Source organism: Nomascus leucogenys, chromosome 12 (genome assembly GCF_006542625.1).
Source record: "Nomascus leucogenys isolate Asia chromosome 12, Asia_NLE_v1, whole genome shotgun sequence".
NCBI lineage: Eukaryota > Metazoa > Chordata > Mammalia > Primates > Hylobatidae > Nomascus > Nomascus leucogenys.
In genome coordinates, this window is record NC_044392.1 from 19,749,993 (window position 1) to 19,764,069 (window position 14,077).

Below are 14,077 nucleotides of genomic sequence, written 5' to 3' on the forward strand. Positions count from 1 at the left end.
AGTAGGAGGTAATGAGGAGGGGATGTGGGGGCCGTGGGAGCTAGGCCTGAGGAAGCACCTTCAACAGCAGGGTGGGCTCAGGGCAAGCTCCGACTCCTCACTAGGACTCCAGGAGCAAGAGAGAAGCAGAGGCCCCTGAGTCACGCAGGACTGTCCTCAAATCCGGTGTCTGTCACCAACAGCCATGTGGGTGGGAAAGTCACAGTCCTCGCTTAGCGTCAGTGGCCCTCATGTGCCCAATGGAGATAGCAACTTCTCCTCACTGGGTGTGGTGCGGAGGACATGACAGGTACCAGACACACGTTGAGAGCTCAGTAGAAGCCTGCTCCCTTCCCCAGCCCCACCTGCCCCAGACCCAGAGAATTCCCCTTCAGCTTGGTCCCCAGGCAGGGCTACTGAAAAGAGACCTCCATGCAGAGGAGGGGGAGGGACCAGATGCAGATGACAGGTCTCCTAACAGGTGCCAATGCGGGTCAGTTCTAACGGCTGCCTGGAGCTTTGCAGGGAAGGCATCTAAGGTCACAGCCAGGCTCATGGCAGAGGATTGATTAGCAATGTCTGCTATGGGCAGGGGATGAAGCCATGAAGACACATGTCCTGTGTATTTACAAATAACAGATTAGATGTTTGCTGAGCTAGGTGGTTCTGAGACTCTTGGTTCCAATTTATGCACTATCATTACTATGATGGTATAAGCTAACACTTATTTCAATACTTACTGTGATAAATTTCATCTTTGGTAGGTGGGCATTTGTTTGGCTTTGTTTTGCCTATATGGCATCTTGTTAATCCCTCCACTATTTCTGGGTGCATCATTTTCTTCTGTGGAACCACCCCTCTCCTACTCTCAGCCCATGAAGAATCTTCCCACCCCTCTGTTCCAGGCACTGGCATGTGACAAGTCAGACCAGTAAGGCTCAACTGTGGGACTCTGGTTGAAACCAAGGGGAGGATGTGAGTAGAAGCAGCCCATGGCCACCTTGCCTGTCACATGGAGAGATCCTTCCTACAAAGATGTAGCAGAAACAAAGATGTCATAGGAGAGAGCACAGCCACAGATGGAAAGGCCAAGCCAGATGACATCATTTGAATTCCTGGATCTAGCCCTACCTGAAGTTGGATGTGCCAAGAATGTTCAGTTATATGAGCCTTTTGTGTTTTGGACCTGCATAGTCTAATACAGTGGCCACTAGCCACTGGCTATTTAAATTTAACATTTAGTTAATTAAAATTAAATAAAACTGAAAACAATCAGTTTCCCAGTTGCACTAGGCACATTTCATGTGCTCATTGTGTACATGTGGCTGGCTGGTGACTACCATATTTGGGCAGTGCATAAGTAGAACATTTCTACCGTAGAGACAGTTCTATTGGACAGAGGGAGCCCTGTTTCTGTCCTTTTGACTAGAAATCTCTTTGTGACACATTGTGGTTCAGAAGTTTCTCTTGTGGTCTTTAGTTCCTTCCAAGCCTGAGTCCTATTAGAATTTATGGTTATGTTTAGATTCCAGCTGAGGCATCTGTGTTCAGTTAGGGATTTGGCCCGTGGTCTGGAGGCACACAGTTAGCCCTGGTCACCCAATGCCCCTAACACGTGGCATCAGCCCACCTTGGACCAGCAGTTCTCTTTGCTGAGCAGGTCGGCGTAGAAGTAGGACATCTTCCACTGGCCCTTGTAGGTGAAGCACCACATCAGCTCCCAGTAGCACATGTGGTGGAACTGCTTCCAGTGCTGCTGGGCCTCACAGCACTCCTCGAAACGCCGGATGGCCTGCAGGCATCTTCTGGTCAGCCTGACGGGTGCCCACCTAGCCTCAACCCCTCTGCATCCTCCAAACCTCCCAACACCACAGCAGACGGGGCCTCCTCCAGGGCATGGTGGTCCAGCCCTGTGCTAGGCTCAGGTGGGGCCCCAGGAGCCAGGATATCTGGCCTCCAGTCCTGGTTTTACCTCCTAAGTCTTACATGACCTTGGGCCCAAATACAGCCCCCGCCTGGGACTCTGGTTTTTAGTAACAAAATGAAAGAGCAGGTCAGAGCTATAATGGAAGGGAGGTACCAGACTCCAGCTTAATCGCCATGCCCTAAATAGATGGGCTTTCCTAGCCTCTGCCTCCCTCAAGCACCTCCCTCAACCTCCCTCCACTGCAGTGCTGCAGTCCTGTATCTCCCAGTAAAAATCCCAGGCACCACAAATGCCTCCTCCTCCCTCGTCTTCCCAGGCTGCTCTGTCAGAAGGGCCTCTCCCGCTCCTGCTCTCTGGTTGGTTCTCTCTTGGGGGCCCCCTCCCAGTCTGTCCTGTCCCTGAGTGTGTCACATGTGCCTGACTTCCTGCTGGCCTGGGAGACCCCGACGGATCCCCAGCCCCGGCCCGGACCCCCATCACTCACTGCGTCAATGTTGCCTTTAATGACTTCAATCCGCCCTGCAAAGAACAGGAAGATGGCGCCCTGCAATGACACACATGTAAGTCTGTGTGGGTCCGTGGGTATCTGTGGGTGTTTGTGGGCTGGGGGTACCGGGCAGCGCATGGGGCTCACCTTAGGGTACCGGTTCAGGTAGGGCTTCAAGAGCTTCTCGGCCTCCTCGATGTTAACATTCCCAGTACCTGGAGGAGGTGGTGGGGGAGACACAGAACATGTCACCACTCCTGGCTCCTGTGATCCTGCCAGCAACCCAGCAGGGACTTCCCGGGGCCTCCCCCTCCCCCTCTGTGAAATGGGGATAATTCTCCGTGTCCCTAGGGTGACATGAGGATTAAATAAGGCAGTGCAGATATCGCTCCAGCACTTCACAGGGCTCGATAACCAGGAGCCTGCGTCCACCAAGGCCGTGCCCAGAACCATAAGGTGCTGTACACAGTGTCTTCACACCCTGCACAGGGTGGGCACTACCACCCCCATTTCACAGATGAGAAAACTGAGGCTGGAACCCAGTCACACTGTGAGGCAGTGGGCATCAGTAGGCCAGTCCCCGGGACAGTGGATGTGGCTCTGTTTCTGGTTTCAGTACCCCTATCTCTAGCCACAGGGGCATGAGCAGGGTCTGTAGCCCCTCATTCTCCTTCCCCACTGGAGACGACCAAACCCCAGGGCCCCAGGGCCCCAGGTCCCCCTGTACAGGGGCACCTACCGAGCACGAAGGTGAGGAAGGTGTGGTAGCACAGCAGAAGCATGACACACAGCACAGCGCGGAAGCTGTGCCCTGACGCGCCCTCCTCCAGCTGCAGCAGCCCGTAGTCCTGAGGGGACGGGAGGGTGGGTGAGGCTCCCAGAGAGGGCAGGGGCTGGGGAGGCGGCTGGACAGCTGTGTGGGCAGTGCTGCCGGCACAGGGGCGGAAGAGCACTGGAACCCTGGAGGCTGGGTCAGCTGTGTGGCCCTGAGCAAGGGGCTGCCCTTAGTGCCCCAGCACATTCCTAGGGGAAGGGGACACAGCTGCCAAGGCCAGGACAAAGCCTTGGCGGGTCTCAGGTGTCCCCCACCTTCTCCACAGCCCCTTCCCCACCCTCCGTGTAGTCACCGGCTTGGCTGCCCTGCGATGGGTATTGAGGGCCTGAGCAACCGAGGTCTGGTTGGGAGCAGGAGAGACACGGAGCTGGATGATCCCAGCCGTGGGCTCAGGGCACAGGTGGGGCCTGGGAAGGCTTCCTGGGGGAGAAGCCTCCAGAGCCTGACTGGGGAGGGGCTGGGGGCAGATCCCCCACCTTGTTTCCCTGCCTGCAGTCTCTGCTCCTCTGTCTGTCCTCCAGAGCATTCTTGTTCTTTCTAAAACACAAATCTGACCTGCCTCACTCCTGCCTCAAACCCTCCGTGGCTCCCCTGCCTTCGAGATAAAGAGGAAGCCCAGGCTGGCACAGTAGGTCCCGCAACCCGCCTGGCCAGGCCACACTGCCTCACCTCTGGGCCCTCCCTTCTTCATCCTGAAATCCTACTCATGACCCATGTGCTTTCTTAAGGAAACAAAACTGAAAGAGACCTTCACAGCCTCTAGTCAATGTTTTCCAAAGCTCAGGCAGCAGATGGCAGCTAAGATTTCAGGGGTCCATGGGCAGACGCCAGGAAACACTGAGTCACGGTAAGGGTTTTCCCTTCTCAGTTATCTTTCTATCCTTTGGTGGTGCCCAGGAGAAATCCCCAGTCCTTTGCTCGTGGGGTTCGAACTCTCTCACCCTACGCCCCCTTTCTCAGAAAGAGGCAGCCTGGCTGAGCCCGGGCCCACTACACAGTCTAGCTGGGCTTTCCAAAAGATGGCTGGGCCCTCGTGGTATTTATTTTTATGATTATGTTCTTGTCATGCCAAATAATATGGAGGTTTGTGTAGAGATGTTTCCTTTAAATCAATTTCAGTAAAAGTCATGAGTCACTTTTGAGAAAAGTAATATATAAATTATAATAGAGAGGTCTGTGGGTGTGGCAAATATCAGTAAGGGCCAGTGCACGTTTGAGAAACACTTACCTGGTCCATAACAAAGCCCTTATTTTACTAAAAAGAGGCTCAGAGAAGGGAGGGACTTGCTCAGAGTCACAGAGAAAAGGGGATGAGGCTGGACTGACCCAGAGCTCCTAACTTCCAGGCCAGTGCTCCTTCTCCCACACCAGGCCTCCTCCACCAGGAAGCCCTCCCTGATCTGCTGCCTTCAACCTGGGGTTGGTACTCAGGTTCTTGCCCTCAGTAAAGTCTCTGGGTGCTTGAGTTCTCTGGTTCCTCCTCAAGGTCTGATGCCCAGTAGGGCTTCCCTCGGGCATCTGCTGGATGAAGTGGTAGCACCAGAAAATGGTCCTTGGGGGAAGGACTTGCTCAAAGTCTTAAAGTGAGGCAGAATCTTCACACCCACCCCCACCCAGAGCCTCTGCACCCTGGGAGGGCCAGGCAGGGATCACTAGCCCCATTTGCCCGGAGAGAAGACTGAGGCCCAGGGAGGTCTGGGCATTGTCCAGGGCCATACAATGAGAGGGGCTGAGCCAGGACGGGCACCTAGGCCCTGCGGCCTGTCAGCCCCACCCTGTCCAGCCCAGCCTCAGTTCTGGGGCTGAGCAGGTCAGGGGTGCTAGGAGGCAGGTGGTTACCTTGTTTCCTGAAAACCCCACAAACTCCAGCAGCCTCAGGATCCTAGTAGGAAGCATGGACAGTGTCTGCAAGAAAGGAGGCAATCAAGCATGTGAAGGTACCCAGAGTGGGCAGGGGCCACCCCCACTGTCCCAAGTCTTGCTCTTTAACAGGCTTTACCTGGAGGGGAGAGGGCCACCCCTCTAACTTTGGAAAGCCTCTAGCCAATGTTTTCCAAAGCTCAGGCAGCAGATGGCAGCTAAGATTTCAGGGGTCCATGGGCAGGCGCCAGGAAACCTAGCCAGGAAACCCCTGGCCACCTAGATTCCCGAGGCTGAATCTTCCCTGGGAAGCTCCTCCTCCCTTGATCAGGCACAGTTTTCCCAGCCTTCCTGCTCCCTCTGCCTGGAAGCCCCTCCCCAGCTGGGAAACTCCTAGGGATCCTTCAGGAGCCAGCAAAGACGCTCACCCCCTCCCGTAGGAAATCTTCCCCCACTCCATGCAGGAGGAAGACTTAGTTCTCTGTCCCCTCTAAGTCATCAGCTGGTTTCAGGACTGTCTCCTTTCCTGCCACTGGTAAATGTTTAACCAGCAGCTCTCCAGGGCAGAGAAAGCCCTGATGTATTATGTGTGCCAAGGTCGGGTGCTGTGAAGGCTCCACCATAGTGGATTTCAAGCTACTGGCCTGACTTGGGAAGAAATGCACCGATGGACTCTGGAGCTGGCTCCAGCACCCACTCCACCCCCACCCCAGCTGTGAGCCCCTGAAGGCTGGCCACACGTCTGGTCACCTTTGGATCCCGGTGCCCAGCACACAGCCAGGTGCAGGGGCACTTGGCAGTGACCACACATGAGTCAAGGACAGAAGGGGAGACTGAGCGCGAGCCAGGCGCTGTGGAAATGGGGAAGGAGCACTCACCAGGTTGAAGGCCCCCACACCGAGCTTCACTCCTCCTTCAAAGTGCGGGTGGTTCTCGCCCTTGCAGTATCGTGAGGACTGGACAAGGCTGTCCAGCTCCCTGCAGAGAGATGCCAAGTGCTGTTTCAGCCACTGCTGGGGGTGGGGGGTAGGGGCTGGGACCCCTTCCAGCTGGGCCTCAGGTAAACTCCCTGGTGGTGGATGCATACAGTTCTGGTAATCCTGAGAGCTGATATTTGAGGAATTTCGAACCCCATCTCCCACCATGATAACACACTCCTCACCCCCTGAATTTCAGCCATATGGGCCCTGGCACACTCTGTCATGGGCAGCTTCTGGAGATTTGTTTGCACTCCACATCCTGTCTAAAAGAGGTTTTCTCAGCCTCCACACTACTGACATTTTGGGCTGGATAATTCTTTGTTGGCGGCAGCGGCAGGGGAGCTGTTCTGTGCATCGTAGGATGTTTAGCAGCACCCATGGCCCCTGAGCACCAGGTGCCAGTAGCATCCTCTCCCCAGCTGGACAACCAGAATGTCTCCAGATACCCCCAAATGTCTCATAGGGGGAAGTCACCCTAGCTGAAAACCACTGGGCTAACCCAAACACCACCTCCTTCAGGAAGTCTTCCTGGAGTCTCTTGGTTGGAATTCAACTCTATTTCTCCTGGTTACCAACTGCACAGAGCCCCTAGCCCAGCCACCTGGGGCAGGACAGAGGCTTTAATGATGTGTCTGCCTCCTTCCTGGGCTAACGGCATTTTGAAGGCTTTCAATTAGCAAGCTTGAGGCTTCTCTGTGCCAGGCACTGGAAGACAGCAGGGACCAAAACCACCAAGCCATTGCCCCCACAGCATTCTCACTTTAAGGGACAGACTCCCCCGCCCCCTCCTCCCAATTAAGTCACTATGAGAGTGATGACAGGCTCCAAGGAGAAGAATCCTTGGGCCTGACCTAGTCTGGGGATAGGAAAGGCTTCCCTGAGGAGGTGACATTTGAGCTGAAATCTGGTACAGAAAGCCCGGTGCAGAAAGTGTTTCCGACAGAGAGAACAGCACGTCCAAAGGCCTTGAGGTAGGATCCACCTTGGCATATTTGAAGAACTGGGGGAAGGCCCAAGGACCTAAGGCAGAGTGCAGCAGGAGATGTGGCAGGAAGGGCAGGGGTGAGCTCCCAGGAAGGACTTGACAATAATGCAGGACTTCTTTTAAGAGCAAGAGGAGCCTTGGGAGTTGGCAAGGGGTGGCCTGACAAGGTGTGTGCTTTGGTGACATCATTCTGGCAGCTGGTAGGGAGGCTGAAGGGGCCAGAGCACTTGTCTGGTTTTTCTAGAAAAATTCTAGCATAGGCCCCCAAGGTAACGTGATGTTCACATGCTATATGGTACATTATACCCTAGCAATACCTTGTAACAAGCTCACAAAATCCCTGCAGGGAAGCAGCCACATTAAATGGGGAGATAAAGATGATAAATAGGCCAGGCGTGGTGGCTCACACCTGTAATCCCAGCACTTTGGGAGGCTGAGGCAGGAGGATAACCTGAGGTCAGGAGTTCGAGACCAGCCTGGCCAGTGTGGTGAAACCCCATCTCTACTAAAAATACAAAAAATTAGCCAGGCGGGGTGGCGCACGTCTGTAGTCCCAGCCACTCAGGAGGCTGAGGCAGAAGAATTGCTTGAACCCGGGAGGCGGAGGTTGCAATGAGCCAAGACTATGCCACTGCACTCCAGCCTGGACAACAGAGCAAAACTCCGTCTCAAAAAAAAAAAAGACATTTTTATTTTTCCTCTTTTCATTTTTTTTTTACTGTGATAAATATACATATCATGAAATTTAACATCTTAACCAATGTTAAGTGTACAATTCAGTGTTATTAACTACATTTACATTATTATGCAACTATCCCCAATATCCATCACCATGAATTCTTTTTTTTTTCTTTTGAGACGGAGTCTCACTCTGTCGCCCAGGCTGGAGTGCAGCGGCGCGATCTCGGCTCACTGCAAGCTCCGCCTCCCGGGTTCACGCCATTCTCCTGCCTCAGCCTCCCAAGTAGCTGGGACAACAGGCGCCCGCCACCACGCCCGGCTAATTTTTTTTCTAATTTTTAGTAAAGACGGGGTTTCTTTTTTTTTTTTTTTTTTTTTTGAGACGGAGTCTCACTCTGTCACCCAGGCTGGAGTGCAGTGGCGCAGTCTCGGCTCACTGCAAGCTCCGCCTCCCGGGTTCACGCCATTCTCCTGCCTCAGCCTCTCCGAGTAGCTGGGACTACAGGCGCCCGCCACCACGCCCGGCTAATTTTTTTTTTTTGTATTTTTAGTAGAGACGGGGTTTCACCGTGGTCTCGATCTCCTGACCTCATGATCCGCCTGCCTCGGCCTCCCAAAGTGCTGGGATTACAAGTGTAAGCCACCGCGCCCGGCCTAGAGACGGGGTTTCACCATGTTCGCCAGGATGGTCTCCATCTCCTGACCTTGTGATCCGCCCACCTCAGCCTCCCAAAGTGCTGGGATTACAGGTGTGAGCCACCATGCCCGGCCATCGCCATTAATCCTTTTCCTCCTGTAAAAGTAAAACTTTACTCCCCTATCTTTTGGTCTACAGCTTCATGTCTATCCTTAGCCCCCTTTGCCATGATATTCCTCTCTCTCTCCTGCCTGATGGAAAAAGCATGAAGTAAATTATGTGCCTTCTCTGTGGTGCATGTGGACTACTGAGCAGGTGTAGTAAGATGTCACCATAAATTTATCATCACCAGCTTCAGCTGGGCTTCTCCGTACTGCCAGTCACTCTTGTGCTGTTTCCATAGTGATTTCTCCATAACCTTCTTCATATTTCAAACCTTATCTACTCTCTATAAACCTCTTGCTGCCCCCACTTTTTTTTTTTGAGACGACATCTCGCTCTGTCACCCAGGCTGGAGTGCAGTGGCACGATTTCAGCTCACTGCAACCTCCGCCTCCCAGGTTCAAGTGATTCTCCTGCCTCAGACTCCCAAGTAGCTGGGATTACAGGCGCCTGCCACCACACCCTGCTAATTTTTGTATTTTTAATAGAAACAGGGTTTCACCAGGTTGGTCAGGATGGTCTCGAACTCCTGACCTCAGGTGATCCGCCTGCCTTGGCCTCCCAAAGTACTGAGATTACAGGCTTGAGCCACTGTGCCTGGCCTCAAATCAACTTTTAACGGAAACAAGTTTTAATGCAAAACTTGGTGAGTGGGGGACTGGATTTTCAGAGCTTTTGTTGCTGTGGGAACCATAGATAAGGGATTACGGATCCATGTTGGGTAAAAATGCTCCAAACTGAATCTTCATTCATAAACATGGCCTGTGCCTGGGCCAGTTTGAATGTCAAGGATCCAGAGATAGCATGGAAATGAGGAAATGATTTTGGCCTGCAGAGAGCGTGTGCATGCACGTGTGTGTATGTGTGTGTGTGTGTGTGTGTGTGTGTGTGTGCATGTGTGTGTATGTATACCTTTCCTGTATACTAGAGGGGTTAAAGAAGGCTTCATGGGGAAAGTGGCATTTGGACTGGGCCTTAACAGATGTGTAGGAGTTCTGCTGCTGTTCCCAAAATGGCTGTGAACACTGTGGCTGTCTCCCTGCCCCCAACAGAACACCCTGTGCATAATCTGTGTCTTATTTTCCCCAGCAGGGGTCAGGCACGGAGTAGGCACTCAAGGGACCAAAGGGAAGAGACACAGCCAGAAAGCCAGGGGAATATGATTCCAGCAGACCGAGGTCCTGAGCGCATGGAAATCAGCCTGCAACAGCAGTCTACTAGGTTCTGGCCTCGGTTAGTACTCTTTTCCTCCCACAAAGCCGCCTGAGGGGGACAGCATAGCAGATGCTGTGGCCCAGGGTCTCCCCACAAGCACATGGCCAGCCCCACTCACTTGTAGGTCTGGTAGCTGTTTCGAACTTTGATGCCACCTTTGATGAAGCTCACCATGTTCTCGTCCTGCAGGAGGAAAAGATGCTGATGGCCTGGCCCAGGTGGGCAGCTGTAGGCATGAGAGGGATCATGCAAGGCTCTGGGCCTGACTGCTCCCCTCCCCGTGAGGAACCCTGGGGGGATGAGGTCGGAGGTCAGCCAAACCAGGCCCCCCTGCACTTTGGCCCAACAAAACCTCTAAAATGCCCAGGGTTGGACCAGCCTCCCAGGTACACATACTCTGTGCTTGGAGAGAGGCCTGGAGGGGCCACGCCCAATGGTTAACAGTATCTCCCTCTAGGTGGAGGGACTGCAAGAAAGGAGGGGGGATGCTTGTTTTTGGATTGTTTGTGGTTTTTACAACAAGCAGGTATTTATCACATTTATAAATGTAAAGCTCTTGTTGCCTACAGCCCGCCAGCAACTCTATTCACTGTGTACACACAACGGAAACGGATGGACAAGGGTTGTGGAAGTTCATGATAGCCAAGAAACAGAAACAGCCCAAATAGCCACCAGCAGAAGGACAGATAAACAAACTGTGGTGTGTTCATGCAAGGGAATAACACATAAGTCCGGGTGAAGAAAGCAAGCGACATAGTCACATAAGGCTGGGTGAAGAAAGCAAGACCCATACCACTTAGGAAGCTCAAAACCAATGGAAACATCACAATATGCTGTTCAGACATGAGTACAAAGCTGAGGAAGCTATTTAAAAAAAAATAGGGTAGGGCCAAGGTGGGCGCATAACTTGAGGTCAGGAGCTCGAGACCAGCCTGGCCAACGTGGTGAAACCCCATCTCTACTAAAAATACAAAAATACAAAAATTAGCTGGAGGCTGAGGCAGGAGAATTGCTTGAACCCAGGAGGCGGAGGTTGCAGTGAGCCAAGATCACACCACTGCACTCCAGCCTGGGCAACAGAGCGAGACTCCGTCTCAACAACAAAAAAAAGGGTAGAGGACAATAAACATAATACTCTAGGTAGTGATTCCCCTGTTGGGTGCATGGACAGGGTGAGGAGGAGCCCCAGGGTGAGGAGAGTTATTGCCAGTGTGCTGTTCTCCAGTTGGGTGTGGTGTTGGTGGGTGTTCTATATTTGTAAAAATGTAATAAACAAAACAAAATGTCATTTATGGTGCAATCATTACAGTGAATCCTAAAGCAAGGATTAGGATTAATCCAATTCTAATCTCCCCAAGTCAAAAAGATAGAAAAAAAGCTATGAAATTAACCAGCACCCCAACACAAAAATGCCCTCTCCTGCTAAATACACATATATAAGGATGATGATATGTTCTCATTATAACCCAGGCTTTCAGGCAAAAGCATGCAGTGATCGTTCTCATCATTCCCACTGTGTGGTGAGGAGACCTGGGCTCCAACTTCATCAGACCTAGGTTCAAATCCGTGCTCATCATTTGCTAATCATGTGACCTTGGGAAAGTGACCCCTCTCCTCTAAGTCTCCCCTTCACAGGCCTCTGTGGTGAAGATTAAATAACAACTATAAATGTTAGCAAAACAAACTGTAATGTGTGTAAGGTATGTAAAAACTACATACCTGTACCGTGTGCAAAAAGTCTGGTACATCATAGGTGCTACAATGCTTGTTGAACGAATCAAATGGAAAGCAGGCTTTGAGACAATGCCTATCACCCCCACATGACCCTTAACAGGAAATGCAGCAGTCACACAGTGGAAACAGCATCCCGGTAATGGTGGGAGCGCGTGTGCTCGGGATGTGAGGAGATGATGCCCATCACTTCCCTTTGAGCCCTGCCAGGGGCAGGAGTGTGAAGGATGGGTCACGATTGCTACAGGGGATGGGTCGTGGTTGCTATGGGGGATGGATCATGGCTGCTCTAGGGGATGGCTCGTGGTTGGATGTGGAAATTGATCTTCTGAAATCCCAGCCTCCTTGTACAAGTGGGGGTCCCTACCTGCAGGAAGGTCAGGGCTGCTCGCTGCAGCAGGCACTCTGCATAGCAGACCTCAGCGTGGATTTCCTCTGTGGGGAGAAAACCAAAGCCCCGTGGCCTCCTGGGACTCTAGTCAGGAGGCCTGGGACAAATCCCCACACCCCCACTTCCCCAAAAGCAAAGGGAACCTATGTCAGCACCTCTCCTGTCCCCTACCTCGTCACCCAGTGCTTCAGGGCATTCATCACTGTCCTTAGAAGCTAGCTCACACCCTCCCCTAGAAAGTTGCCTAGTCTTGTTCTCCAAGCACCACTGTAGGTGCTGTGTACTCAGCAACATCAGATGCATTGTGGGGCGCTAGAACCTTCCAGGGCTCTTGAGGAGGGTAAGGCCACTTTCCCCTACGCTGCAGAGCCCCTCACTGCTTGTGGTCAGCCACTGCTGCCTCCAGGACAGCTGCATGTGGTCATGGCAGAAAGACCTGGATGGACCATGACAGCCCAGACCACCTTTTCTCATGTTGTCTCAGTGACTCAGCTGCTGAAACTGCATTCCCCTCTGGGGCCCATGCGATCACTAGGATAATTAAATCAGTAAACTTAACTGCACATACAACTCTAAACACCCGTTGGCCTGAGGAGCAGAGCCCTGGCCTTGTGACAGCTTTCCCTTTTCTTGACTTGCAGGTTCTCAGCCAGTAGTGCTATCACATAAGTGGGTCTCACCTGCCCCCCACACCCTCACTAGAGAGCCATGCCTCAAAAGGCCCCAGGTCCGACCCATGTGTGTCCTGGCATGGACACCAGGGCCTGGCCCCCTAGGTGATGACAGGGAGGAAAACTGCCCCTTCCTGGGCCTGGAGCTGGCCGCCTGGGCTTAGCATGGTTGAGAAGATGTCCTGGATGCCACACCTTCCGTGAATTGGCCCAGCGTGGGGCGGTTCACCAGGCTGCTGAAGGAATCTGTTACAGAAGACTTCCTCCGGTGCCTGAAGAGGAAAAAGAGGGGCCTCAGGTGAGGATTAGAGAGAGGCCACACTTGTCTCTGCCCCTCTCTGCTACACTGTAGAACATTCCTAGAGAGACAGAGCTAACAGAAAGAACACAGGCTTAGGGGTCAGGCAGAAGAGGTTTGATATTCTGGCAAAAAAGTCACTTAACTTCTCTGAGGCTCAGTGTCTTCACTGGTAAAATGGGGACAGTTATCACCTGATCAGTCCTGGGGCTGGGGCTATACAGCAGCTCCTGGCCAACCCGCTTCCTGGCCAGGTGATGCTGCTCCTGGCAGCTCCCAACCTGTCCCACATTTCGGTTCCTCTCCTTAATGTCTCTTCGTGCCCAGCCTGGCCTACCCTTCTGCCCACCCAGGTCTTGGTGCCTTCTCCTCTACTCTGTCACCCTGGTCCCTAAAAGCTGCCCAGTGACTGGCTCAGACAACGTAGCTCCTGAGGCAGGGCCAACAGGGAAGGCTCTTAGCACATGCAGAGACAACCTCTTAGCCAAAAGCAGCAGTGCAAATAGTGGCATGTTAGGCCCTGGAATGGGCCAGGGTGACAGAAGGATGGGCCTCCCAACCTCTGATCCCTGCTCCCAATGCCCCCAACCTCTGACACAGCATCTGTGCCTCCTTCATCATGTTGCCGGCGAGCAGGATGTCCTGAGGGTCGAAGGTCATCATGGCCTGCATCTCCAGGATGGTGGCATAAGTCAGTGAGTGGTACATGCTTTCCTTGGTTCTGCAAAAGAGAAGGGACATTGAGAGCACCACTGTATAGAGCCCCAGAGGCAGCTGGCCCTGGGCAGCTCATCTCCACCCTCCTCCATTCTGCAGTGAGGCGAGGGGACTGGAGGTCCAGGCACGGGGAGGGCCTTGGTCAGGTCTAATCTGCTCACTGCACTCAAAAGACCTCGGATTCTGTTTCCAGCTTGCCTTCTTCCTGCTGGGTGGCCCTAAGTGATCTACCAGATTTGAGCCTCAGTTCCTCATCAGCTCGGTAAGGGTGGCAGCAGCATAGCTGCCATGAGCACTGAGAAAGGGATTGGTGTATGTCAGCCAGAGGCTGCCCTTCCCTGCACCCAGTGCCACCCTCTTGCCTTCTGCCCCCACCTCCTGCAGGCTGAGCCCAAGTCCTGTCTGTGAGATCCTGTTTAGCCCAAACCCCACTCCTGGGCCGCCCTCAACCCCACTTCCCTGGACCTCCTCACTAGTCACCTGCTGCCTCTTCCCACTCCCTCCCCTCATCTGATCATGGT

General features: G+C 53.1%; 1 protein-coding gene across 4 annotated transcripts in view; it reads right to left on the bottom strand.

The window, feature by feature from the left end:
- TTC39A (tetratricopeptide repeat domain 39A) overlaps positions 1-14,077 on the bottom strand; it is a 59,487-nt gene that overhangs the window by 12,681 nt on the left and 32,729 nt on the right. For all 4 annotated transcript variants that reach the window (XM_030823890.1, XM_030823892.1, XM_030823893.1 and 1 more), the window contains exons 3-12: positions 13,429-13,560; positions 12,737-12,813; positions 11,847-11,914; positions 9,867-9,931; positions 5,967-6,066; positions 5,068-5,133; positions 3,133-3,241; positions 2,541-2,608; positions 2,391-2,450; positions 1,610-1,771 (exon numbers count right to left, since the gene is read on the bottom strand). In XM_030823890.1, coding sequence (XP_030679750.1) covers positions 1,610-1,771; positions 2,391-2,450; positions 2,541-2,608; positions 3,133-3,241; positions 5,068-5,133; positions 5,967-6,066; positions 9,867-9,931; positions 11,847-11,914; positions 12,737-12,813; positions 13,429-13,560 — 907 coding nt within the window. The remainder of the gene's footprint in view (positions 1-1,609; positions 1,772-2,390; positions 2,451-2,540; positions 2,609-3,132; positions 3,242-5,067; positions 5,134-5,966; positions 6,067-9,866; positions 9,932-11,846; positions 11,915-12,736; positions 12,814-13,428; positions 13,561-14,077) is intronic.